This window comes from Miniopterus natalensis, chromosome 18 (genome assembly GCF_054644295.1).
Source record: "Miniopterus natalensis isolate mMinNat1 chromosome 18, mMinNat1.hap1, whole genome shotgun sequence".
NCBI classification, from domain to species: domain Eukaryota; kingdom Metazoa; phylum Chordata; class Mammalia; order Chiroptera; family Miniopteridae; genus Miniopterus; species Miniopterus natalensis.
Window position 1 is genome coordinate 33957456 of NC_142098.1, and position 26449 is coordinate 33983904.

General features: G+C 49.1%; 2 protein-coding genes across 8 annotated transcripts in view; both read left to right on the top strand.

The window, feature by feature from the left end:
• Positions 1–553: 553 nt before the first annotated feature.
• EIF3K (eukaryotic translation initiation factor 3 subunit K) lies at positions 554–12925 on the top strand. 2 transcript variants are annotated; one of them, XM_087826686.1, is made up of 8 exons: positions 554–705; positions 1515–1613; positions 3220–3340; positions 5087–5161; positions 7431–7497; positions 7613–7690; positions 9725–9850; positions 11734–12925. In XM_087826686.1, exons 1-8 carry the CDS (start codon positions 647–649, stop codon positions 11754–11756), a joined length of 648 nt encoding a protein of 215 aa, XP_087682812.1. In that variant the 5' UTR covers positions 554–646; the 3' UTR covers positions 11757–12925. The 2 variants fall into 2 exon arrangements, with proteins under 2 accessions (XP_087682812.1, XP_016061980.1); XM_016206494.2 differs by lacking the exon at positions 11734–12925 and adding an exon at positions 10969–11034.
• Positions 12926–15543: 2618 nt separating this feature from the next.
• The window catches only part of ACTN4 (actinin alpha 4), a 68000-nt gene continuing 57094 nt past the window's right edge, over positions 15544–26449 (top strand). For 3 of the 6 annotated variants that reach the window (XM_087826651.1, XM_087826650.1, XM_087826652.1), the window contains exon 1: positions 15544–15725. In XM_087826651.1, coding sequence (XP_087682777.1) covers positions 15564–15725 — 162 coding nt within the window. In that variant the 5' untranslated portion in view covers positions 15544–15563. The remainder of the gene's footprint in view (positions 15726–26449) is intronic. The other 3 variants (XM_016206489.2, XM_016206491.2, XM_016206490.2) reach the window with 1 other exon arrangement.

A 26449-nucleotide genomic window follows, 5' to 3' on the forward strand; every position in this document is an offset into this window, starting at 1 on the left:
TCTGGGGATCCAGGAGCCCCTCACCCCTGCCCCTACGGGCAGACCATCACAATAGTTTTGCAGGCCCCTACCCCTGGCGTTAGGCTGAAGCGTGGGGACCAGTTTCAGGACTTGAAACCATGGAGCTCAAGATCCTGCCTCAGGGGCCCAGGCCTCGGTGAAAGTGGCCCTCGGAGCTTGGACCATGGGGCAAAGGGAAGAGTACTAGGTGTTTTCCAACAGTTTTGTGAGTTCAACGCAGCGAGCAACGCGCCGCGCGCGCGCGCCGTCAGAAATTCGCCTCCTGCCCTCGAGTTCGCGCGCACGTCCTGGGGACTAGAGCGCGACGCCCGGGAACAGCTTAGCCCCGCCTCCTCGCCTGAAGACGGCGCGCCAGCGCACTGGGCTAGACTAAGCTTTTTCTCACGCTGTTGGCCCAGTTCGGGTGGAGCGTATGCGCACGCGCCAACTGCGCTCGCTGAGAAGTCACGTGGCAGCCGGAAAGCGTGGCAGCCTCCGCGAGAGCCGTCCTCTTCAGCGCCCCCGGGACTGGAGCGAAAACAGCGACGTATTTCCGTTTCCGCCATCTCTTCCTCTTCCGGTCCTCTAGGACGCCGCACAGGCGGGTTCTTCGGCTCCATCCCCCGTGAGGGAAGCGATAGCCGTCATGGCGATGTTTGAGCAGATGAGAGCTAACGTGGGCAAGTTGCTCAAGGGTATCGACAGGTCTGAACCCGGTCGGAGGGACAGCTTCGGGCCAAGTGGGGTGGAGGAGAGGCTTTCTGGGGACGGCAAGGGGTGGTGAGGATCCTGGGCTTGCCCTAGGGTGGGATTTTCCAGTCTTCTGGAGATGTTAAAGGAAAACAGCATTGCAAGCGCCTAGAGGCAGGAGATAGACTTGTCTTAAGGCCTCTCTCAGCCCCTAAATTTTCCTCTCTCTCTCTGTTCCTCATCCTCTCAGAGCCTCTTCGTCTCTACCTTCTTTTCTTATATCATTCATTCAACACATGTTCACTAAAATCTGTCAGTACTGGCCAATGTTGGGGATCAGAGGTGACCAAGACAGCCTCGGGCCATGCTTTCGTGGAGTTTCCAGTTCAGAGGCCAGACAAAACCAACAGTAGACAGTGATACCTGAGTGCATCAGAGATGTGATGGGGGAAGCACAAACAAATTGGTCAGAACTGGAATGGGGGGAGCTAAGGAGGAGAGAATGGGGGCCGAAAAGGGAAGGAAGCGGGGGATGTTAAAGATGTCCCAGAGCCCAGATATACAGACTGCAATGGCTGATTGTCTGAGAGGTTGGGGAGGCATCCTAGGCCTTAGACCCAAGGCTCTGATGGGATTTAGAGCTTAGGCTCAGGTCTGGGATATGGACTAAGTTTTATTATTAGAGTTTACAGAGCTGAGTGCCAAATTTAAAGGGAAGAAAAGGAGGGAGGAGCATGTTTCTGTGCCCACCCCACCCCCATCCTCAAAGTCCCTCGCCTCAGCTTCTGTCTCCTCTCTGCTCATCAATCTTGATTCTTCTCTAGGTACAATCCTGAGAACCTGGCCACACTGGAGCGCTATGTGGAGACACAGGCCAAGGAGAATGCCTATGATCTGGAAGCCAACCTGGCTGTCCTGAAGCTGTGAGTGTCTGCCTCCAACCCCAGCCCCATGCCAGTGGCCAGCAGGGTACCACCCCCAACACTGGGTGGTGCAGGAGCTGAAGATAGCCTGCAGCATCTTTTGGTGTATAAGACTAGGAAGCTAAGGAAGTTAGAGCAGGAAGATGGATGGTTTTTAAAAAATTAATTACAAAACACACATACGGACTAGTACACAAAATAAATACAGTCGGCCCTCCATATCCACAGGTTCCACATCAGTGGAAAGATTGACAACATTCCCCTAAAAATGTGATGGTGCTGATGTGCACTGTGTAGTTAGGCCTACTATGGTTACATCTGTATTAAACACCTACAGACTTTTTCTTGTTATTCCTGAAATAATACAGTACAACTACTGTTTACATAGTATTTAGTTTTGTTGGGTATTGTAAGTAATCAAGATTATTTAAAGTGTACAAGAAGATGTGCACAGGTTATATATAAATACTGCAGCATTTTATGTAAGGAACTTGGGCGTCTGTGGATTTTGGTATGCACAGGGATCCTGGAACCAATCCCCCGTGGATACTGAGGGATTACATATAGTTTAACGACTAATTATAAATGTACCCATATGATCACCATCCATATTGCAAAGTTGAGTGTTGCTAGCAACTCAGACCCTTTGCCCCATATGTTTCACATGTTTTGTGCCAGCCAGTCCTGCCCCCCACCTTGGTAACTGCTCTTAGGTTCTCATGGCCTGACTCTGTGAGTTAACACCTCCTGATCACCTAACTCAGGATTGGCTGCTTTGAATGCTTTGAACTTCATATAAATATAGTCCTGCAGCACGAGCTCTTCTGCATCTGGCTACTTCCACTCAGCACTGGGTTTATGAGGTCCAGCCATTTTCTGTGTGGCTGCAGTTTGCTGTTGTCATTGCTGTATAGTGTCCCACTGTGTAACTTCGTCGTACTTACCCATTTTCCTGTTGACAGACGTTTGGGTTCCTCCCCTTCAGTACTTTATTGGCACACTAACAGCTGTGTAATTTTTACAGATTGCATAGCCTCTATTTTGATATCTGGAAAGTGGAGATAACAATGCTTGTATTTGTGGGGTTGTTGAGGTTATTGGTGATAATCGTTTCTTGGGGAGTACTTGCCATGTGGTAGTTTTTGTTCTATAAGCTTTGTGTATGTTAACTCATTTAGATGCTGTATTGCCCTTGTGAGGTAGATATAGTTGTAATTGCCCCATTTTGCAAGGGAGGAAACTGACGCACAGAATTTTAAATGAGTAGTCCACAGCCACTCAGCAGGGAAGTTTAAACCCAGGCAGTCTGGCTCCAGAGCCCTTACCCACTATTCCAGACTGCTACTATGTACTCATTTATATGTGAATCGCTTAACAGTATCTATCATACTGGGTGGTTGTGAGGATTAATAGTCCATGTCTACAAAGCAGGAAAGTAGGGTCAGGGAAGTCACACAACCAGAGAATGCTGTGGTTGGGATTGGAGCCCAGGCATGTCCAGCTCCCAGGCTCTGGGTCAAAGCAGTGTGTAGCCTTCCTCACACCTGGTGAGGCTTCCGGGACCTGAAGATGCCACCTGTTCCTGTGTCTCTTGTTCTCTTCTCAGGTACCAGTTCAACCCAGCCTTCTTTCAGACCACTGTCACTGCTCAGATCCTGCTAAAGGCCCTCACCAACCTGCCCCACACCGACTTCACACTGTGCAAGTGCATGATTGACCAGGCCCATGTATCCTTCCAGCTTTTGGGCCCAGGTGTGTGGGGGAGGAGTCGGGAAAGAGATTATTTCACAGGGAAGTGGTCTGTGAGTTTAGCCACAAACACTTGAGTGCCTACTTTGGGCTTAGCCCGGTGCTTGGTAGGGCTGGGGCCCTGTGGTGGTTAAGAAAGGCCTGTCCTCTGCCCTCACACAGCTCATAGTCCAGTGGGGGAGACAGGTCCTCTGTTAGTAACACTCTGGGGTAGTTAGGGCTTGGGGTTAGAGGGGCCAGAGGAGACACATGACCCTGTTTGGATGTTAGGGAGAGCTTCCTGGAGGAGGGACCATCTGAAAGATGAGAGTTAGGTGAAGTGGTAGGGAAGGTGATCCAGGTAGAGGAAACTATGTAGGGAGGCCTGGAAGAAAAGAAGAACTCAGGCTCTTTTATTTATTTTTATTTATTTTTAAATATGTATTAATTTCAGAGAGAGGAAGGGAGAGGGAGAGAAAGAGAGAGAGAGAGAGAACATCAATGATGAGACAGTCATTGATCGGCTGCCTCCTGCATGCCCCCTGCTGAGGGTCAAGCCCGAAACCCAGGCATGTCCCCTGACCTGGAATCAAACCACAATCTCCTGGATCCTAGGTCAGTGCTCAACTGCTGAGCCACACCAGCCAGGCGCTCATGCACTTCTAAAGGCCATAGAAGAAGCTCAGCATAACCTTGCCAGTTTTCAAAGTAGAATTCAGTCAGACTCAAAAGGGCACGAGGGAGCCATAGAAGGCTTTAAGGCTGCAGAGTGATGGGAGTAGATTTATGCTTTAGAAAGATCTTCATGAGGATTCTAGCTGAGTAAAGACCACCAGGCCAGAGGCAGGGTGGCTGGGGGCTGGGCACCAGGCAGAAGCCATGAAGCTGGATTGCCGGCTGAACTCCATTTTATGTATCCTCATTGCCTAACACAGTGCTGGCCTTCAATGAAAAAATGTTGTGTGAAAAATCAATGAACTGGATTCCCCCACACTCCATTTGATTTTTTGTGGCTGGTCTAACACTTGGCCAGGAGAGCCTCTACCTTTCCATTAATTATTTGAGAAACTTGGCAGAGTCTCCATACGTGCTGGGCCCTGTGCTCGTAGCACTCACTGTCCCAGGGCTGTCACACCTTCCTGCCCATTAGTGACTAAGCTGAGAAATGGCCGCTTACTCACTGATCCTGTTCTGCCAGGTGTGTCCATGGGAGTCCCTGCCTTTTGAGAGATTGTCTACCTTCCCCAGGGTTCTGCTTTGGTGGTTTTGAAAAAAATAGGCATACAATATATTATTAAAAGTATAAAAGTATACAGGGGGTGAAAAACAAGGCTTCTTTCCCCTGTCCCATAGCTATCCCACTCACCTCCCAGGAGGCAACAGTTGCTGCTCTTGGGGACCTTTCCCCAGATATCCTGTAGCTGGATAAGTAGAGCTATGTGTGCTTATATACACATGTGTCCCCCACCCGAATGGTTGGCTCTTATACACATTGTTGTACATCTGGCTTTTTTTCATATCACATTGTGTTTTGTCAACGTTCTATACGAGTTGGCTCAATCTCTGGACAGCCCATCATGGATGTAATTGTCCCATTGGATCATGAGATTGTCTCTCACCTTTGCCATTACCATCCATGCTGCAGTGACCAGAAGGAGGGAGGAAAGGAGAGAGGGCTGGCCCAGGACTCAGCAGCAGCTTCTTTAGGCTTCTGGACCATTTTCCCTTAACGTTTCCTCCTCCAGCAAGAAGAACAGCCCATCCGACAGATTTTGTACCTTGGAGACCTACTGGAGACGTGCCACTTCCAGGCCTTCTGGGTAACTTCCCTTGAGTCCAGGGGCGAGATGGGTGACTGGGCCACACAGAGCTGACTGCTAAAAGTAATGACCATGCCTGTGGGTTGGCTGCCTGTGTGCTCATGGGCCCTGTGCTCAGGGCTTTGCAAGCAGAATCTCATAGAATCATCATCCTCACACAGCCAGGACTCCCAGGTTGTCCCCTGTGCCCACAGGGCTCAGGCTGACACATGCATCCTTCCAGTAGAAGTCCTCCATCGCCTGCAGGCGAGCCCTTTCTTGCTCTAACCGGAACCTGATCCTCCACTTCTACAGCCTCCCAAGTGGGAGCCACTGCCCTAGACTTGTCTTCAGCAGCAATTGCCCCCTCCTCTGGCCGTGAATGTTAAACATTTCCACCCTCAGACCACTTCCTCCCAGCTTTCCAGCTCCTTGCTGTGAGGTCTCCAACCGACATTCTTGGGCTGACCTGCACTGTAATCCTCTGTTCTGCTTCCTCTTTTAGCATAAATCCTGTGCCTCCGTCCCCCCCCCCCCCCCACGCATGCACACGCACACACTTGTATCTGAAATGATGAGCGAGGCTGGAGAAAAGGCCATCCGGACCACAAGACAACCCAGGTCCACAGTTCTCTGCCCCTCCTGGCCTAGGCACTTGCTTCCCTCCCCAGTTTATTTCCTCCCCACTCTCCTGGACAGCTCTTCAGACCTCCCCCACCCCCCCAGCTTCTGCCCTTCTCACCTCGGCTTATGATCTGGCTGCTTGCTTTGCGGGAAAATAGAAGCAGCCTAAACAGAACTCTCACACGTTGCTGGCCTGGCCCTGACATCATAGCAGCTGACCGAGTACTCTGCAGTTTTAGAACGTGCGGTGTCCCTCCTCCTGTCCCAGGCCACCCCTCCCCTAGTGCACTGTCCCCTTTCCCTTGCACTCACTCGTGGCATCACAACAGCAGTTCTCCCCACTGTCTTACAACACCAAATGTGGTCTTCCTGGATTATTTGTGTCGCCACAGAACATGTCTACCCTGGAATTTATTCTAGCATAAAAAAGAAAGCTCTCCCTGACCTCCACACTCCCAACAGCCCTGCCTCCTACCCCCTTTCTCTGTGCCCCTTTACAGCCACACTCTTAGCTAGGGGACTGGCTGCCCAGTTTGCCTGGGTCTTTCCAGGAAAGACCTCAGTTTCAGGCAGGTGGGGACTGTTGGTCACCCTGCTCCTGGGACAGGTTACCTGTGGTCAGTCCCCTGCTGTCCCTGTTCACTTGAACCCACTCCAGGCTTTTGTGACCAACCCTCTGACCCTGTCCCCAACACAAACACTCCATGAACCTGCTCTTGTTGAGGGCAATAGTGACTTCCCTATTGCTAGATCCAGTAGGTAGTTCTCAGGCCCTTCGTACCTGTCCTGTTGGCCCCTCTGATGGACAGTCACCCACTGCTTCCTCAAATCCTTTCATCACATGGCTTCCAAGACAACCACTCACCTGACTTTCCTCCTACCTCGCTGGCTGTTACTCATTGCCCTTGTGGCTTCCTCATTTCCCTCAATGCTGGAGGGAGCCCTTGCTGGGAAGATGCCATTTGAGCAGAAACCTGAAGGAGGTGAGGGTGCTAGCCATGGGGGAGGGAAGTTCCAGACACAAAAACAGCCATCGCAGCCCTGGCCAGGTAACTCGGTTAGAACTACGTGGCCAAGTTTGCAGTTTCGATACCTGGTCAGGACACATACAAGAATCAACCAGTGAATGTATATGTTAAGTGGAACAACAAATTGATGTTTCTCTCTCCCTTTCCCACTCTCTCTAAAAATCAATAAATTAAATTTTTTTAAAAGCCAGTGCAAAAGGCCCTGAGGTGGGCGAGCACCTGGTGTGACAGGAGCAGTGAGGAGGCCCCTGTGGCTAGAGTGAGGGGATGAGTGGAAGGAGTCAAGGGCACAGATCCTGTGGGGCTTCATAGGACGTGGTAGGCCTTTTCTCTGAGAGACAGGAGCAAGGTGAGGTAGTTGAGTGCATTTTGCTCATCTGTATCTGCTGCCTCTCTTGGGACTGGGTTCTGTCTGCCAGGTTTAAACCCCAGGTCTAATTTGGGGCAAATCACTTAACTGTACTGAACCTTGATTTCTTTATCTCTAAAATGGGCATAAAAACAGTAATGTTACATCATAGGGTTGCACACAGAAGGATGGCTGGCATGTGGGGTGAATGCGCAAGTGTTAGCTTCAATTGTTAATATTATTAATATTAGCATTCTTGATATTATTAACACTGTTATTCTTCTCACAGCAAGCCCTGGATGAAAACATGGACCTTTTGGAAGGTATAACTGGTTTTGAAGATTCTGTCCGGAAATGTAAGTTCCTTTTTGAGACTGAGCTCCCTGGCATGGGGAAAAGGGGGTAGGGAGTGGCAGCAGGGTCCTGGGAGGGGGCATCATTCTTTACCATCTTTGTCCCTGACCTCTGCAGTTATCTGCCACGTTGTGGGTATCACTTATCAGCACATCGATCGCTGGCTGCTAGCTGAGATGCTTGGGGACCTGACAGGTAAGGTGCTTTCTCGGTTCCTAGTGCCAGTCTAGGAGGTTCGGGGTAGTCTGGGGCAGTGGGCCATAGCCAGTTTCTCCAATGGACCCATCCCTTCCTCACCCAATGGTTATTGAAGGCCCAGCTTAGGGAGGAAATAAGGTATCCGTATAAGACATCCCCTTCCTTGGGGGAGATCTGTGACATTCATTCATTTATTCTGTATAAATTATTGAATGCCTACTTTGTACCAGACACTGTTCTAGGTCCTGGGAACATGACAGTGAATAAAACAGAATGGCTCAGATTTATTCTCATGGAGATAGCATAACATAAATTAAGATGTATGTGGCCAGTGACAACTCATTCAAGACAGCTTGTAGAGCAGGGCGGGGCCAGCATTTGAACATTTGCCTCACTGGAAAGAGATGGGCAGCCTGAGGACAGAGCAAATGTGAGGATCCTCAGGCAGGAGTGCCCGGTCACATTCCCTCAGTGGCTGGAGCAGAGTGTGTGTGGGTGGGTGTGGGGGAAGTCGAGGGCAGAGAAGTGGTGGTGGGAGGTAGATCTCTGGATACAGCAGATCCTCCTAAGGACTTTGACCTTTACGGTGAGTGAGATGGAGCCACTGAGGGTTCTGAACAGGGAGGGACGTGATCAGATTTCTATTTTAAAAGAGCCGTCTTTTTCCTCTCCTGAGGATATTTTTTCCATTGCTTTTCAGAGAGAGGGAGAGAGAAACATCAATGTGAGAGAGACACACTGATTGGTTGCCTCCCACACGCACACTGACTGGGTTGGGGATCGAGCCTGCAACCGAGATACGTGCCCTTTGCTGGAATCAAACCCAGGACCTGTCAGTCCAAGGGGTGATGCTCTAACCACTGAGCCAAACCAGCTAGGGCAAAAGATTCTTCTAAAAAGAAAGAAAAAAGTGTGTATTTCCCCGTTTTTGCAAAAAGAAACACAGGAAGGCAAATAAAAGATAAAGAAAATGGGGCAGAGGCGAGGGGGTGAGAACAGGGAGGAGAGAAGGGGGGGTTGGGGTGAGATTTCTCTGAGTACCTTAGACAGTTTTGCCATTTGATCGGGTAGTTTTTTTGTGGGTTTTTTTGTTGTTGTTAGTGGTAATGTGGGTGTTTTTTTTGTTTGGTTTTTTTTGGTGTTTTATGTTTTTATTGACTTTTCAAGAGAGGAAGGGAGAGGGATAGAGAGAGAGAAACTTTGATAAGAGAGAAGCATCATCAGTCGGCTGCCTCCTGCACACCTCTGCCTAGGGATGGAGTCTGAAACCTGGCCATGTGCCCTGACCTGGAATCGAATCGTGACCGCTGGGGTTCCTGCTGCTGAACCACTGAACCACTCCCAGCTGTGCTATTGTTTTTAATGGGAGCTAACTTTTATTGCACACTTTGTGTCAGGCACTGTACTGTTTTACATCAGATAGTTGTTTGACATACTTAAAAGTGAAATTAAATCAAAAGGGGATGAAACAACCCTTAGAATTGAATATAAAAAGAAGCAGATGAATCTGTATTAAATTGATAATGGTTATACAGAAGACGATTATTTCAAGTAACAGTACACTCTGGCCCTACATCCTTAGTGGCATATTTTGGAAGGGCAAAAAAGAACTGCAAAGAAATTCTCAAACCTGATACCACAGACTTATTGTTAATGGTGATGATGACATCATGGTTTTGAAACCATTTCATGTAGGTTGTGGGAGAAAGCAGATAAGTAAATACACTGCTGCTATTAGAAACCAAGATTTGATTTGCACTGGGAGAGAAAAGAGATAAATAGAAAATAAAAGAAGCTAAGACAAAATCCCTGTGACGGTAAGGATAAGAAAGGTAAAAAAGCTCCCCCTGGTGGCCCTTTGGAGAATGAACCTTAGAAGCCCAGAGGCGCTGTTGCTGCTGTCCAGTAGAAGATGCTTTTGGCTTCTGAAGCAGTTGGGCAAGGAAAGTGCCCAGGCTTTTGGCTCCCAGGACTCCTGGTACTGCAGTCCTGGGGTGACCAAAGACCCTGTGCTACCTGTGTCACTTGCAGACAGCCAGCTAAAGGTGTGGATGAGCAAGTATGGCTGGAGCGCTGATGAGTCAGGCCAAATCTTCATCTGTAGCCAGGAAGAGAGCATTAAGCCCAAGAACATTGTGGAGAAGATCGACTTTGACAGTGAGTGGTGCCCCCAAGGCCTCAGGCTGTGGGGTTCAGGGGGTGCCCTTCCACAGAAACCGGGGCTGGTAGATATGTTCTGGTTCAGGGCTAGGAAATCTGCATCTGCCGGACTCTACTGACCTCTTTTGCCATGGGGCTTCTACCCAGGAAGGAATGGCAGGGGTACTGGCTGTCCTTCCCTGGAACTTCCAGGCCCTGTGTCTTGCCCTGCAGCACTCAGTAAGACTTCCCAGGGCAGGAGGGGCCTTGTGGGGTATCCCCACACACTTACTGGTCCCAGGGGCTCTGTCCCATTCTCTCTCCTTTATCCTTGGGGCTCCCGGGGCCTCAGCCCTGGCATCTGCTAAAACACAGCAGAAGGCCAGAGAGTGCAGACTGTGGAGTCAGGTCAGTGGGTGGGAATCTTGGCTCTGTACTTTGTGGCTGTGTGATCTTGGACAAGTGACTTTACTGCTTTGTGCCACAGTTTTCTCATCTAAAAATGTGAGGAAGACAGCACCAATAATTATCACAAACATGTTTCCTTACACTTAAGTCATTTGGTCCTCATATCATCCTATGAGGTGGGTACCATTAAAGATACATATTGGTACAACATGGCTTCTCAGTGCCAACCACTTAACTTGGTACCTAATTGAGGAGCCAGGTTGAGTGGGGCACTTGGGGACTGTGGACACTCACTCTGAGGTGCCCGTTCTGTGTGAGAGCTTAACTGGAGTAGAGGGTTCGGTGAGGAGATGCAAGTCCAGCACAGAGTGTCTTACAAATAGTACATGTTTCTATGATAGTAGCAAGCAACACTTGCTACCAGGCATTGTTCTAATGCATGTCATTTAATCCTTAATCCTACTGTCCTAGTTAGGGTAGATGCTTCCTACAGATGGGGAAGCTGATGTACCTGGTACCTGGCAGAGCTGAGATTGAACCTGGGCCTCCTAGCTCCTGAGTCCCGGCTTTTAACTATTGCCCCAAACTGCCTTTGTGATGGTGATTAGGGCCCAGAGGGGGTTGTAATCTGTTGACTCTAAAGAATTGTGGGTGCTGTGGTTGGTGACTGGCTCCTCATCTCCCATTCTTCCCACATTGACCCTGGTCCCACCTTCTTTTCTCAACAGGTGTGTCCAGTATCATGGCCTCCTCCCAGTAACTTTGCAGGCATTTAATAAAAATTTGTTGCGTTAGCCTTGGTGTCTCCTTATTGGCTTCCTACCTCTGCCCTTCACCCACCAGAGGGAGCCCAGGAGCAGGCCTCTGGTCGCCCTGTGCTGGGGCCCCCTAGCGGCAGGGCTTCCATCTTTTTTCTTCCCTTCTACTTCCTTACCTGCCCCACCCCTGCAACTGACCTTCCACCCCCACCTTCCTGATCTGTCAGGTCGCCAGGACTGGGCGGGCTGCAGTGAGTCAGCAAGGAGGGGAGAGTGAATGGGTCAGGAGCCCAGCCCTGCTGCTGGATCTAGCTCAGGCTCTTTCCTCATGAAGACCTAGCGGAGCAGGAGTGGGCCCCCAGGGGTCCTGGTGAGGGCAGGCACACCTTTGCCCTTGGGCCTCACAAATGCAGGCACTAGTGGCCCCGGGCTATGGCTAGAGAGTTGAGGGGGGAATTCTGGCTGCTGCTCAACCCTTTGTGTGTCCTTGGTCTAGTGACTCTGCCCTGTTTCCTTAGAAAGGGGGAGAATGGTGCTCCTTTGTCAAGTAATTTGGATTTTCAGCCAGGCCATGCTTCCCCATCTCCAAATCCCAGCCTGTGCCGGTCAGGAAGTATAGCTCACATCACTCAGTACTTAACTGGATTGGTTATCTTTCCCATTTTAGACATGAGATATTCCAGGCATCTGTCAGAATAACCTTGGACAGGTGTCCCCCTTTGTGCTTGTGTGCAGAAAAGAGGTGGGGACAACAGTGACTGACTTTGAGGGGAAATCGAGGAAATGAAAGGCCATGATAGATGCACAGCCCTCAGTGTGGACCTGCTGCTGCTGCCGCCTGGGGGAACAGCTCTTCATTCTCCCATGACTGGACTTTGCCTACGGAGAGTGGCAGTGCAGGAGCTGCCAACTCTCTGATCCGCTGGCACTCACACCCATCCCTGGGGCATGGATGTGAGGAGCCAGGGCCAGGCAGGATACCCTTTGCCCTGGGTTCCAGACCTGAACAGGAGCCAGGAACTAGGGCGTGTTCAAACGCTGGGCACAAAGGTTACTTCTGCAGCTCAGGACTTGGGGGCCAGCCACAGACAGGAGGTATAGCAGGACAGAAGATGGATGTTGCTACCCACCCATTTGATTGTGTGGGCATCTTCTCTGGGTGCGCACAATTCCCACTCACCCACTTGGCAGGTGCCCTTCTGTAGGATATAACCCCTACAACTGGCCACGTCCACTGCAAGGAAGGGGAAATAACCTGTATCTCCTTTGGAAGCCACGGCTTTGCCAGCTTGCTTTTGCTCTGGGAGGATCATAATCCTTGAGCAGCTAAGAAGCGTGGCTCTGAAGAAAGACCGCCTGAGTTCAAACCCCAGCCTACCGGTCTCTGGGTTTGATAACTCTGCCTCAGTCTTACAGCCGGTGAAATAGTAGTCGCGAGTTAATGCACATGAGAAGTTCAGAGCACCTTGGCACTAAGAGATCAAACTTGTAGCCTGTCTTGATCATGAGCTCACATCTGCTATTTCAGCTGCTCCCACTGTCACCTCTGGACATCCCAGTATCTTTTCCTGTTCCCACCTTGGGAGGATACAGCCCTCCTTTGTTTCCCCTAAGTAGCACTAATAATAGGACAATAGTGCTTAATAAGTTCTGACTACAGTCTTGAGAATTCCAAGAAGTGGTGCAGAAATGGTGAACCCAATGGCATACCCCTCAACTCAGTCCCTTCCGGTCTCTTTCTGCCCCCTCTGAGCCCCTGCCCTGTTGCCCCTTGACCCTCAATAGATGGTAGCTATTATTACTGCACTCTCCTTGGATGGCTGCCAGGAAGTGGCCTCAAAGCTGGCTGACAAAGGGAGCCCTTAATTTAAACATTGCCTGGGACCATCAGCTTTGTCTTTCAGCCCTAGTTCTGGGAGGTTCTCAGTGTCACCAGGAGCAGGCAGGGTAGGGCAGATGGCCCTTAACCTGAGGGCCTTTCCCTGCTGACCAGGCCCAGCACAAGAGCCATGGGCTTGTTCGCCAAGTCAGGCAGAAAGAGGCTGCCTGCCCCTGCCCAGCCCAGCCCAGCCCAGCTTTGTAAACCACCAACACTCTTGAGTCTTTGGCTAGGTCCTGGCATCGTCCCCTGGGAAAGTGGGCTGCTGCCCAGGCCTTGTTCCCTTCCTTTGCTTGCCATTGGAGGTGGGAAAAGATCCTTGCAGCTCTCATACCTGGAGGAGCCATGGCTTTTAGTCTCCATCCCCAGTAGAAAACCTGGAGCTGTCTGGAGTCTTGACTCTGCTCTTTCTTATTCCTGCCCTCCCCCAACCCCAATGAAATTCATAACAGAAAGTCCTGTCAGCTCTGTTGTCCCCAAACTTCTCACAGCTCTCTCTTCCTCCAAGCCCCTGGTCCTGTCCACCCTTACCTGGACCATTGTAGCCTCCTCACTGGGCTCCCTGTGCTCAATCCACCTTCTATAATCTGTTCCCCTCATGTGGCCAGGGGGACCCTTTGCACAGCCGAATCAGATTCCAGCCCTGCTTAAAATCCTCCCTTACTACCCATTGCATTTAGAGTAAAATTTGTTGTATGTCAATCAGATTTCAATAAAAATACTCAAATTTCTCACTGTGGTTTTTTTAAGTCCATTCATTCACCTAGGGTTTATTAAACTATCTTGGGTGAGGCGCTGCTTCAGAGACTAGGGATACAGAAGTGACCAAAACAAAAAGCCCCAATCTCATGAACAGATAAATACAATAAATCAACAAATCATATAATATGTTAAATGGTGACCAGTGCTCTGGATAAAAATTAAGCAGCAAAGGTGTGGGATGCTATTTTAAATAACTTGGTCAGGGAAGATCTCACTGAGGAGGTGATGTTGCCTCAGAGACCTGCAGGAGAGGAGCTGTGAGCCCTGGGGATTCAGTATCCAAGGGAAAGTGATCCAGGCAGTGGTAACAAGGTATCACCAAGTATAAAGGCTCTGAAGCTGGAGCAGGCCTGGTGTGTTCCAGAAACAGCAAGGAGGTCAAGGAGGATTACAACGTGGCAGGAGTTCAGAGAGCAAGGGGCAAAGTGGGAGGTGAGCTGGGAGGGGAAATGGGGACCAGGACAACCAGGACATGGAAGACCTTGTGGGTCTGGCTAATGCGACAGGTGTTTCCTTTGAAAAGCTGGACTGGGCTGGGCCAAGGCAGGGGAGACTTCTGCACCTTTGCTCCTTTCCTTAACTTTGACTTGTCCTCTGAATGCGGTGCTATGGGAGGGGGGAGGGTTCTGGGCAGAAGTGGGAGGGACTTCATCAGGGTCCCTCTGGCTTCTTGTGGGAAAGGGGTCTGGGGGAGCGGGGAGCTGGTGAGGAAGCAAAGACAAGGCTAAAGCAGATGGGACCAGAGTGGGGCCATGGGGGCTGGGGAAAGTGGTAAATTCTGTATATACTTTGAAGATGGAACTGACAGTTTCCTGAAGAACTGCATGTGGGGTGTGAGGACAAAGAGGAATCGGGGACCACTGCAAGGTTTGCTGCCTATGCAGCAGGAAGGATGGGGGCTTCATTCCCGAGAGGGGGATGACTGCTCGGTGATCAAGTTTTGGGGGGAAGATCAGGAGCTTGGCTTTAGATATTTAAATTCAAGATGCCAATTAATGTGGCAAGGTCGCTTATCTGTACGCATTTGCTTATTTATTGTTCCCCCTCCACCCCCAGCCCCCATGTTAGCCACTTGAGAAGCAACCACGCTTATCATGCTCAGCACTATATCCTCGGCATCGCCCAAGAACAGTGATTGGCAATATAGGCGCTCAGTGAAAGTTTGTTGAATGAAAGTCCAAAAAGTCCTCTACCTTCCCAGCCAGCCAGTGTCTATTCCAGTTTACCGAACTCGCCCGTCCATTTCGTGAATCCTGCAGGTCTTTGTTCCAACGGTCTCCTCCGCGAAGGCGGCTCTGACTACATTTCAGCTCGTGCTTGATTTCTCTCCATAACACGTTTCACCTTCGAATACACTACACGTCTTAAAATTTTGTTTGCTGTCTCCCTTCACTAGAAAGTAGTTCCATGAAAGCGAGGATTTTTGTCCATCTTGCGTCGTGCCAATGCGTAAAACATGGCCTGGCCCACAGTAGGCGTTTAGCAAATACTTGTGGAATTCGTGTTGCTGAGTGGGACTACCTTCCACGCCTGAGCAGGTTGAGGCCTGATGGCGAGACCCGCCTCGTGAATCATTCACGACGGGCCCCGCCCACACGCGGAGAACGCGCGCGCTCGGGCGGGAGAGGGGCCGCCGCTCGTACCCGAGCTGACGGGGCGACGGAGGAAGGGGGCTCTGCGCAGGCGCCGAGCTCCCCCAAGGACCGAGTGTCCCTGCGCTTTTCACGTTTGTAGGCGCGCGCGCCAGTGGGAGAGGGCGGCGGCGACGCCGCGGTGCGCAGGCGCGGCGGGCAGTGCGCAGGCGCGGGCGGAGGGCGGGCTGAAGCAGCTGAAGCGGCGGCGGCGTCGGCGGCAGCAGGTCGGTCGGAGGGGCGGGAGCTGAGGCGGGAGCGGACCGGCTGGTGGGCGAGCGAGAGGCGGCGGAATGGTGGACTACCACGCGGCGAACCAGTCGTACCAGTACGGCCCCAGCAGCGGGGGCAACGGCGCAGGCGGCGGGGGCAGCGTGGGCGACTACATGGCCCAGGAGGACGACTGGGACCGGGACCTGCTGCTGGACCCGGCCTGGGAGAAGCAGCAGCGCAAGGTGCGCGGCCTGCGGGCCGGACGGGCCGGCGGGGGGCTTCCCAGGGAGGCTGGGGGCGCCCGGAAGGGGGTCGGAGGTCCTGAAAGGGAATTGGAGGGTCTGTGATGGGCAATGGTGGGGGGGTTCCTGAGAAGGAATTGGCGCACCTGGAAAGGGGTCTAGAGTCCTGAAAAAGAATTGCAGAACTTGAGCAGGAATCGGGGCTCTGGAAGAGTAATTGGCGGCCCGGGAGGGAATGGGAACGTCTACGGAGGACGCCTCAGGAGCCCAGGGAAGGAATTGGGGAAACCGAGGAGGTGACTGGAGACTCTGAAATGGAATTGGGGTCTGAGGCGACATGGAAGGGTTGGGGGAGTCTGGAATTTGTGGGGGCAGGACAGAATTGGGCTTGGGGGAGAGTCTGAAGAGGAGCTGGAGGGTGGGAGGGGGTTATTGGGAGTGAAGAAAGGTCTGCAGAGCGTTGGAATTGTGGGAGCCTCGGGGTGGGGGAGTTCTAAAGGGGATGAAGATTCTGGAAGTCCGAAATGGAGGAGGGGTGGTCAGGAAGGGATTGTGGAGTCTGAAGAGGAGTGGGAGGACTAAGGCTGGGAAGACGGGAGGAGGGGTTAGGGCTAAGGAGGGGAGTGGGTGTGAAAGGACACGGGGCGTGGGGCGCCACGGAGGCCCGAGACTGCCCTGAAGGGAGACCTCAGGGACCTGTGCATAAGAAGTCCTTGAAGGGGGTGAGGTTTATTTGGGGTGCCCCCTTTTAAAGGGAAAAGGGAAGATTGGGAGACAGGAAGCATAAGGAATGGATGAGGGATGGAGAGGCTGCAGGGGATAGAGAGTATTTGGAGTTGTTTTGAGGAGGGTTTTCTGAGCTGGTGGAAGGTTGAAAGCACAGGGGAGGGTTGGAGGAGCCTGAGGGGAAGGTCTGGAAATTCCAGGTGAGATTGGTGAGAGGGAGTGTGAGCTGGAGTGGAATGGCAGATAGTGGGAGGGAGGTTGGTTTAGGGAAATGAAAGTCACTGGGAAGGGACTATGTGAGGGATAGACGGAGAAGGGAGTTTGGGGTGGGGGCTTCTGGAGGTGCAGCTCTGGGATTGGAAAGTGTGTCTGTGTTGTGCAGGGAGGAAAAGTGGGAGGAAGAGGTGAGAGTATCAGGAAAGAATTGTGTCTTGAGGGGGGCATGAAGAGCTCCTAAAGCAGGGTCTGTTTTTAGGTGGCACTTTGGGGTATGGAAGCAATTTACGGGGGATCCACAGTGGTGAAAGGGGGAACAGAAGAAGTGGGAGGCCCAGGCAAGGTGGTGTGTGTCTGGGAGGGGGGAACTCTGAGCTGCTGTGAGAGGGTTTGAGCGTGTGCTAAAGAAAGTGTGTTGTGTGTTGCACAGGCCTGTGTGGGAGGGGGTTGTTACAGGTGTGCTCCAGGAGGGTGGGAGGTCCTTGGGAGTCAGAGGCGTTGAGTGTGTCCCTGAGAGCTGAATTTTCTTCCCAGATTTGTTACTGGTCAGTTCTGTGGCCTTGGTAAGACCCTTGATCTCTCAGTGCAGTTCTCTCATCTGGTTCTACAAGGACGGACATGCATGGTGTTGGGGCTTTGGGAGCGTGGGTTTTGTGGAGCTTTTTCAGGAACATGGGGGCAGCCTCAAGGGAATTGAGCTGAGGAGACTGGAGAGAGCTACTAGAAGGAGGGTGTGAGTTGGTTCCTTGGGGCTCAGTGCAGGCAGCCCAGTCTGGAGGGGAAAGGGTGAAAGGAGCAGCTGTTCCAAGCCGTCCCTGGGGTGGGGCCTGGCATAACCTTGGGTAAATTACCAACCTCTGCTTGAATTTCCTCATCAGTGGTGGGGCTGGCGGCTTGGGGGTGGTGTCCATACCCATTGTCCCACCTATCTTAGGGTGGGCAGGCTGAGATAATATGACAAAAAGTGCTTTTTGATGGGAAAGGGAGATCTAGTCTGCCGTTGGAACAATAGTTTATTACCAGAGGCAGTGCTGGGTTGGAAAAGGTTAAGAGTTGCCAAGAGACCTGGAAAGTTGGGATGGGAACAGGGGGCCGAGGGGTTGCTGTGGAGAATGTCTGGGATCTCTCTTCTCGCAGTCCAGGTGCTTGACCTCAGGTGGTAGACCTTCCTTCTCCCTCCCTTCCTGTCTCCCGCCACTCCCTAAGTGACTCCTTTTGCTAGCTCAGTTCCACTCTCTTCTGGGAGTTAGGGTGTGTGCTCCTTTGTGGTTATAGTCTCCCTTCACACTGGGTGAGGCTGGGGCTCCATCCAGCTCTGGGCGGGGACCAGAACCCCAAGGTCTTGCTGCTGTGTGTCATTTTTCCTCTTCCCGTCCTCAATGACCAGGCAAGGTTGAGGGAAAGGGTGGCTCACAGTGTGCTCCAATACTAGTGCTTTAGATTCTCAGTAAGGGCCAGATTCCAGTATGTCCTGCTTTATACCTACTACAGCAAATATTTACACATAGCTGTTCTTTGGGGGAACATATTGCTTCATGGCTGTGCACTTTCCTATTATGAGGTAGAGATCCTTTATGAAAAGGGAAGGAGTAATGGAAAAAACTATATACACAAGTTTGTGCTGTTCTCTCCCTTCTAAGAGGAACCCTCCCACCCCCCAAAACACACACCCAAATAGGATGGCTGGGTTTTTTCATGTTGCATTGTTGCTTTAGTGAATGACAGATTGCCCTCTTACCTCTTCAAGGTTGAGCCACTGGACACAGGGAGAGTGGCATTTCTGTGTCTTGTACATACTCACTCTAAGAAGCTGTGTCCAGGACATCTGTAGTCCCTTAAAGTGTGTGGAATTGAATTCTTCTGGGAATTAAGCAGGGGTTGGCCCAAGTCAGAGGGTGTGTGTAGCTCCTGTGGTTCTCATTTTTACCTAAAGCTTTTACCTTTGCTCTGACTTCTAGGGACCTCTGTCATTAAGGCATTTCCTGATAAGTAGGTTAGCAACAGTTATGACAGGAGAGGACCCAGAGTGTTCTCCTGGGAGATGGGGGAAGGACTGGTCTGGTTTTTGAGTAAGTTCTCCAGCAATTATAGTTCTGGGCCACAGTTCCTTCTCCCAATTTCTGAAAGGGGCTTGGGTAGCCTCGTCACTTCCTCCTCTACAAGACAGGTGAGGTCTCATGACAGCTGCTCCAGAACTTCACAGCAAGAGGAAATGCCTCCTTTGCTAAGCTTGAATGTTCATTGAAACATCACTTTGCAGGGCCTCAGTGTTTAGACCCTTAGACCCTGACCTTTGGCTTCGGCTATATTAGGTGTGAGTTAATTATTTGAAAGTTCTGATAGGTTTTCTTTTTCTCCAAGTAGGTTTTTCTCCAAGTTTAGGTTGATGATGGAGGCCCCAAAGTAGCCATCTGTTATTTTGTTCCATTACTCTAATTGTTTGCCTCTTAGGATCTGGCTAAGACTAACATGTCCTTAGCAGTTTTCCAAATTGAATAACATATTTACTTTAAAAAACAAACAAACACACAACAGAACACAACCACCACCAACAACAAAATCAGTTGTCATCTAGAAATAAGACTGTGGGGCGGGTATACTCTGCTCTCTTGGGAGAGGAGTAGGGGAAGCTACTCAGCTGCTAGCACTATGTAGTTTTCCTCTCCCCTGATGTGTTTTAGAACATGGCTTTTCTGATGACTGCAGAAGTGGTGAGGTGTGGGAAGACAGCCTGGGAGCACAGCGTCCCTTGTAGCCACTCATACTCATTCATTTGAGAGCTGAAATCCTGTTGGTGCCCTGAAGTGGTGACTGCTGCTTCATCTAATCCCAGGTGGTTCAGGGTGTGGGCCCAGGATTGCCCTCCACCTTTTGAAACACCCTCCGTGGTTCCGGCTTTAGAGACCAACCAGGAGGCTACTTTACAGCAGAGAGCTGACTCACTCTCCAGTTGGAAACTGGTGCAAATGGTTTCATTTAATGGCAGCCAATTGCCTGGCCTTGAGTGGGCTGCTGTGTAGGGAAAGTTTGGTGAAAGTTTTGGAGGAAAACAACCCAGGAAATCAGGGTGGTGGCTTAATATCCAGGTGTTTGCTGGTGCTGTTAAACTCCTGAGATGCAGTCAGGGAGGTCAGTTAAAATGTAGCCTTGCACTCTCAAAATGTCCCCTTAATCAGATGTCAAAGTAGCAGGGACAAGACTGGATTCCAATCTTAAACCTCTGGATTAGGGAGTTCTGCCATTTAAACGTATACTACAATCATGGCTGACTTTGGCCAGACAGTGCCCATTTTCAGAGTTAACTGAATGAGTGGTATAAATTATCTGGCAGTGTTATTTAGCAGATGACTGCAAAGAGAATGGAGCCAAAAAAGAACTGATTTGGGAAGGCTCAAGGAATTTCTGAGACTATCGAGATGAACACTAGGTTTTTGCTGTATTGATTTATAGTGTGCTGGGACTTGTACAAGCCTTTGACCAGATCTAAGGGTTGTTCTTTAAAAAAACAATTCCCTTGCTGTTTTATTGGGGGGGGGGGGGGCTAAAATAACTAGCGAATAGCTAACTTCCAAGTTTTCTGAATAGCTAAACTGTCAACATGTTTATCTCTTCCCTGACATTTAGTATATTCTAGATCCCCCAGCTTTATCCCTGTTTCCTTCACTTAGTGATGTCCATGTTCTCATCTTCACTTTCAGTTCTCTTCCCTCAGTTTCCTTCCGCTGCCTTTATTTATGTATTTATTTTACAGAATAACAAAAGCACTCCTGTTACCTTATGTCTTCCTTCCCCCCTTTTCTTTTTCATGGAAATAGGAGGCAAGTGATAGCAAGTTGGTAATTCAATGGCAGTGGTAACTGAAACACTGACCTACTAAAAGGTAGGCGGAAGTTTCTACTTGGGCAGATACAAATCCTGTCATCCATGAGGTTTGAAAGAAGTCTTTATATCATGGGTGGTTTGAGTCTCCAGGATGAGTTTAAACTTTGAAACATCAAAGGACACATATAAGGAAAGTTAGTGTTACAGTATTGGCAGTGTAGGCTACAGAATTTGTTATAAAGTGTCTGAAAGAGGCACACGTATCACTTGCTTTTCTTGAAGGTTTATGAGTTACATTTTAGTCAGTTTCCCAGGTATCAAGTAGTGTAAGATTCAGTGAATCAAGAGAAACAGGTAATTTAAAAATTCCAGCCTCTATTTAAAGAGTTATCTTATTGAGAGGAAAAATTAACTGACTGGCTGGGAGGAGAAGGAACCCGCCTCCTCCAGAAAGTGAAATCTTTGCATACATTTAACAGGCAAGAGTGTCCTGGCATCAGTGCTTGGGAAGTTCTGTCCAAGTAGCAGTCTCCCTGGGATTATAAAAATCCCTGAGCATTTGCCTTGGTGGTGTGCCTTTTTTGGTTGTGTTGTTCTTTTATGTCCTCCCTCACCCCCTTTCCCTCATAAACAACAGATGCCTTTACTTGGAATGTCCATGGGAAGTCTTTATAAAAGCTGGTTGTATAACTTGGTTGTTTTCTCTTTAGTCTGAGCAGCAGTTACTCTGGAAGAGGCCAGTGGCTTTTTTCTTAAATGTATATTATTGATGTGTTATCTAAAAGTGAGTGGATTGAGCTTCCTTGGGATTTGCTATTTGCCACCTGCTTCTGTACTGGCTCCTGCATCCCTGGGATGAGTCCCATACCCCCAAGAGTGGGGAACCTTCCTGTTTTTAGAAGGGAGAGTGGTTGCTCAGCCAGAGCAGTTATCCCAACCCCCACCCCGGTGTGATTTTCCTAAGCCAGTCATTTGCGATTTTTCATACCCACTTTTATTTTACATCCTTTATAACTTTAAGTCAATTTGTCTTTTTTAACTTGTTTTCAAAGGAAAAGTTGTATGAGTGTGGTAAATGGAAAACCCAGCTTCTCTGGCCATAAATAGGAAATGGCAAAAATAAACAGGCTGAAAACAACAACGTTGCTAAATTCTAGCTAGGTATCATTCCTGCTGAAGGCTCTGGGCCCCAGGCCTGCTCCCTTTGTTAAAAAGAGATTGGCAGGTGTTGGTGAGGTGCTAAAGGCCCACAGGCAGAGACTTTCTCTTTGAAATAATCAGAAGGTTTACAAGAGAATCAAAGCGAATAACCTTCTCATTGTGATTCAAGGTTTAATGTAGGAAGTGGATAAGCTTAAACTCTCCCATGTGTTGGTGCCACACTTGGAAAAAACTTTATCTCATTGGACTCGGGAAACATTCCATGACTGGCAGGGCAGAGTGACGTACCCAGGAGGGCACCTCCTGTCTCGCTTGCCTAGTGTCCCACCATACTAGACTTGAACATGTCACTCATGACTGGCTGACAGGAGATTTACCTTTGCTTCTAAATGTTAGGATTTTTTAATTTTTGTTTTTTATGAAACCCAGGCCACGTGGTAAATATAAGAATTGCAGATTCATCACTTGCTCCCCACACAGCTTTTTCTTTTTAGGACTCCAGCTTTCTTACACATATACACTTAAAGTTTGGCTGTTCCCATGAATCAACTACGCTGCTGCCCCATCTGGGTATTTGGATCCTAAATTCTGAAAGGAAAGCAGTGCCCTCCTGCAGAGTTAAGAAAGGCTTATTTAAATGTTTTTCTTCCAAATATCAGAGCAGAACAGATTCTTTGTCTTCCAGTGGAACTATCCAAACAGGGCAGAAATAGTTGGAAGTGGCAGTTACTGTGCAAAACACAGTGAAGTAATCTTGGGAAAAATTGTTGATGGTGTTGAAATGATTGAATGGGATGCTAGAACACTAGCAGTACAATGGCATTTGTGTCTACGGCTTCGGGTAGAAATAAAGAAGACATTGTGGTTTGTTTTGTGCTTTTTAAAGTTTCCCCTCTAAAGGTGTGGGACTGAGTGATGTCTGTCACTGGCTTTCTAGTGGGTTTTCTTTTCATCTTTCCCCCTCCCTGACAGCTGTTGAGAGTAGGTAGAAGCCACAGTCTAGGTAGATGGGAAGGCAGGCAGTGCTCCTTACTCCTTGTTTTCCATGTGTAAAAGGAACATATTTGGTTTTTTAATCTCCGAAAAGCCCAAGGTAAAGAGTTTTCCCTATCTTACCTTCTGTGCAGTAATGACTGATCCCAGCTCTTTTTTTTTTTTAATTTATCTTTATTGTTGAAAGTATTACAGGTGTCCCATTTCCCCCCCCCAATTGACTCCCTCCACCTTGCTCCCACCCCCTCCCCAGGCCTTCACCCTGTTATTGTCTGTGTCCATGGGTTATGCATATATGCATATAACTTCTTTGGTTAATCTCTTCCCATCCTCCACCCCCCCTGATCCCAGCTCTTAAGAATGTTTTAATTAGCAGCCATCCAGAATGGGGGCATGGCTGGAAGTAAAAGACCGATCTCCCTCCCTCCCTCCCTCCCTCCCTCCCTCCCTCCCTTCCTTCCTTCCTTCCTTCCTTCCTTCCTTCCTTCCATACATGCTTCATTCTGATGGTTGAGAGGGCCAATTTGAGGTTAGTAAAAACATCACAGGAGGAAGTTTGAAAGTGATTCAACAACTTAGCCACGTTGTGGAGGTTGCTTGAGGGGGTTGTCTGTGCAAAGATGGTTTGTGCGTCTTCAGCTTGCAGCTTGCATTGTTGAAATGACAGGCATGCCTTTACCAAGTGCTGACTAAGGGCAGTCCTGGAAGTCATTGGCCTCAACACATTAGTGCTCTACTATCAACCTAAATCTGGGTGTGTGAATGAAAGGTATTTAGATGATATTACCATGGAAACTCAGTTGCTTACTGTTTTGGGGAGTGTCTTTGAACCAGAGGGAGGCAGCCCTGCATGCTTGGTGACCATGCTGAGTAGGGGGATGAGGGGCCTCTGTTCCCTGCCAGTCCATTTTGTTGACTAGGGGCATGTATTTGTGCGGGGGGGGGGGGGGGGAGTATGCTGTGAAAGCTGCAGTTGGTTTTTGTGGCTGGGACGTGTGCTTTTTCTCTAGGCGTTTAGAGTTGGAATCTCAGCTATGTGACTTCTTAATAGCAGGGCAAAATGTGCCTGCATCTTTTGCCTGCTTTCACAAACACTGACAAAAAGAACTCAAGTTTCCAGCAAATCCCAAGCACAGTTCATTCCATGATAACATTTTTTAAAATCCACTTCCTTCCTACCCCAACTCTTACAGTAAATAAACCAATTCCCCCCCTACTATACTCCCCTTCTTTAAGGAAATGAGCATCTTTGCATTAGACTCGGTGTCTGGTGAAAATATTAAATGCTTTTACCAAGTGCTTCTTTGGCTGTTGTTGGCATGACTTGTGTTTGGAAGAGTCAGTTGTTGGGTTTTTGTTTTGTTTTTTAATTTTATTAGCTTTGTATCATCCTTCAGTTTTGGCCTATGAAATAAACTCAGTTTCAGAATACAAAATGTCTGGAAGCAGCCAGCTTGCCAAGCTGGTTCAAGGGCAGTCTGATGAATCAACCCTTCTTACAGGCTGTCTGCTAACCAGTCCTGGAAGGTATCCAGACAGTAAACATCACCAGGATTGTGAGGCAGTTATTTTTTTTCTTTTTTCTTGTTTTGATCATTTGAGCTATGCTGCCAAGTCTGGTAGGATTTGATTTTCTGTAAAACAAAGGTCTGTATCAAGATGTCTTTTTCGGAGATGTCAGGCCTGTAGTCTGATCCAGTACTGTGTCTACTGATGGGGGGGAGGGGGGTGAAAGGGGATACCTAGACCAGTTGAGGGGGCCTTCTTAACCATTTCGAGAAACAAACTTTCCCTTTCCATTTGTAACTTTCATTAACTCACAACTCAGGGACAACCCACAGAAGAGAATTCAATCCATTGAGGTCTGTGAACCATTTTAGGGATAATTGGTTAATGGATCATGGCCTAAAGCTGGGGAAGGTCAGGAAGCAGCTCCTACCTGCTGCACAGAAACATCCCAGAGATTCAAAGGGAACACACGTTAACCATAAAAATAGATGGCTCACAGCACATTGAATTCTCTTAGCTACATTGGACTTGAGAAAGTTCTGGGTCTCTTTAATAAACAACCACAAAGCTTCCCTTGCCAAATACGGCCTGCTCCAGGGCCATAGGGTTAGCTTAGAAGACGACTTTCTTGCCTAAAAATAAATGCATGTTCCCATCGAGCATTCCAAGCATAGTTTAAACATGAGACTTCTGAGTAGCCATTCAGGCTCTGTGAGTTTAGTTATGTCAGAGCGTGGGCAGTTGAGGGGCTTTGGGGAGCTGCTCCCTGCTTTGGGATTGACCACTGGCTACTCAGAAAATCAGATGACCAAGTGCAAACCACCTTCCATCTCATTTCTATATGTTCTTGATCTACTCACAGGCAGGTGGGGGAGACAGAGCAAGCATGTAAATAAAACAGGATTTTCAGATAGGCTTATGTACTAGGAATTAAAGAATAGCTAGCATATTACTCCATGCTAAACACTATTCTCAGTGCTTTACATGGATTGACTTGTGTAATCCTGTGAGGTAGGTGGTTGCCTTTATAGGACAGGTGCAGAAATGAATCCATGGAAGTTTAAGCCACTTGCCCAAGTGACATAGTTGGGATTTGAACCTGGAAGGTTTGGCTTTCGAGCCTTTGCTCTTATTTCTACACCACACTACAGTCAGGTGATTGAGAATGGCCTAGGGAGAGGCCATTGAGGAGAGGAAGATCTATGAAGGCATGGCATTTTAGCTGGTTCCTAAGGGGGGGTGAGGAAGAGGGAGCCAAGAGTACACTAGGCGAAGGCTGTTCCAAGCTGAAGGAACAAGAGTGGAGGCACTGAGGAACAGAAAGAAGGCCAAAGTGGTTCAGGGCAGGGCATATAGAAAAGATGGGCAGAGCCAGATCTTTTAGAGCTTTGTTGTTGGAAATGGTGTTGAGGCCTAAATTCTGCAAATTTAGTCCCTCTTAGACTCCAGTAGGCCAGGAACCTCATGCTTCCAAAACTCTGTCACTGCAATCCTTTCCTCTCAGGCCTCCTGGACAAGCCAAACCAGAACTGACTTCTAAAGTGGGAACCCCAGAACTGTAGAACATTAAACCAAACAAAAGCTTCAATTATCTCTGTGATCACTGCTGCAGGAGACACCTGTGTTTGATTAAAGCCTTGGTAACTTTTAAATCTGGAGTTTTACGGCACTGTGTACTCTTATGGCTTTGTAGTGTCTCTTAGAGAGCTTAACTTTTACCCCATGAACAAATTCCAGCCCTCTTCTGTCCCATCAAGAGGCTGCTTGATTTACAAAGCATCTCTGGTAAAGTGTTGTGTTTCCCTCTTTGAAGTGGGAAGCCAGGAAGCCTGAATTTTTAAACTGGCTCTTCTCCTGGGTCCTCCCTTTCTCTGTAAATCCCTCTTCCATTTACTCAGTATCTCCCCCTTGTTTTCTTTGGTCCGAGAGAGCTGTAGCCAGGGTGGTTGTAGTTTAGAGAGACAGACATGCAGGCCGATTCACTCTGAGGCATTTAGCTTTCCGCACCCCAACTGAAAAAGCCAATCCAGGAACATGTAAATTTCATTTGGCCCATGGCTCCCCATTTGAATGCACACCTTGTCAAACTAGTTATGTGGCTTTTACTCAGAGAGGGAAGAACAGAGAGAGCTTGGGGCCATCAGTAGACACTCCTGACTGTACACACAGCACTCAGCAAGAAGCTAAGTTCATGGATCATAGAGTGTCCATTGTGAACATGAGCTGGGATTCTCTCTGCCCTGCCCTTAATGCGATTTGGCAGCAAAAATCATCCCTGTCGACACAAATATAAAGGA

Excerpts from the sequence above, each read along its gene's own strand:
- EIF3K (XM_016206494.2), top strand. The coding sequence starts at position 647 with ATGGCGATGTTTGAGCAGATGAGAGCTAACGTGGGCAAGTTGCTCAAG. Across the intron at positions 706-1,514 it reads TTGCTCAAGGGTATCGACAG|GTACAATCCTGAGAACCTGG; the intron begins GTCTGAACCCGG and ends ATTCTTCTCTAG. Across the intron at positions 9,851-10,968 it reads GGAGAAGATCGACTTTGACA|GTGTGTCCAGTATCATGGCC; the intron begins GTGAGTGGTGCC and ends TTTTCTCAACAG.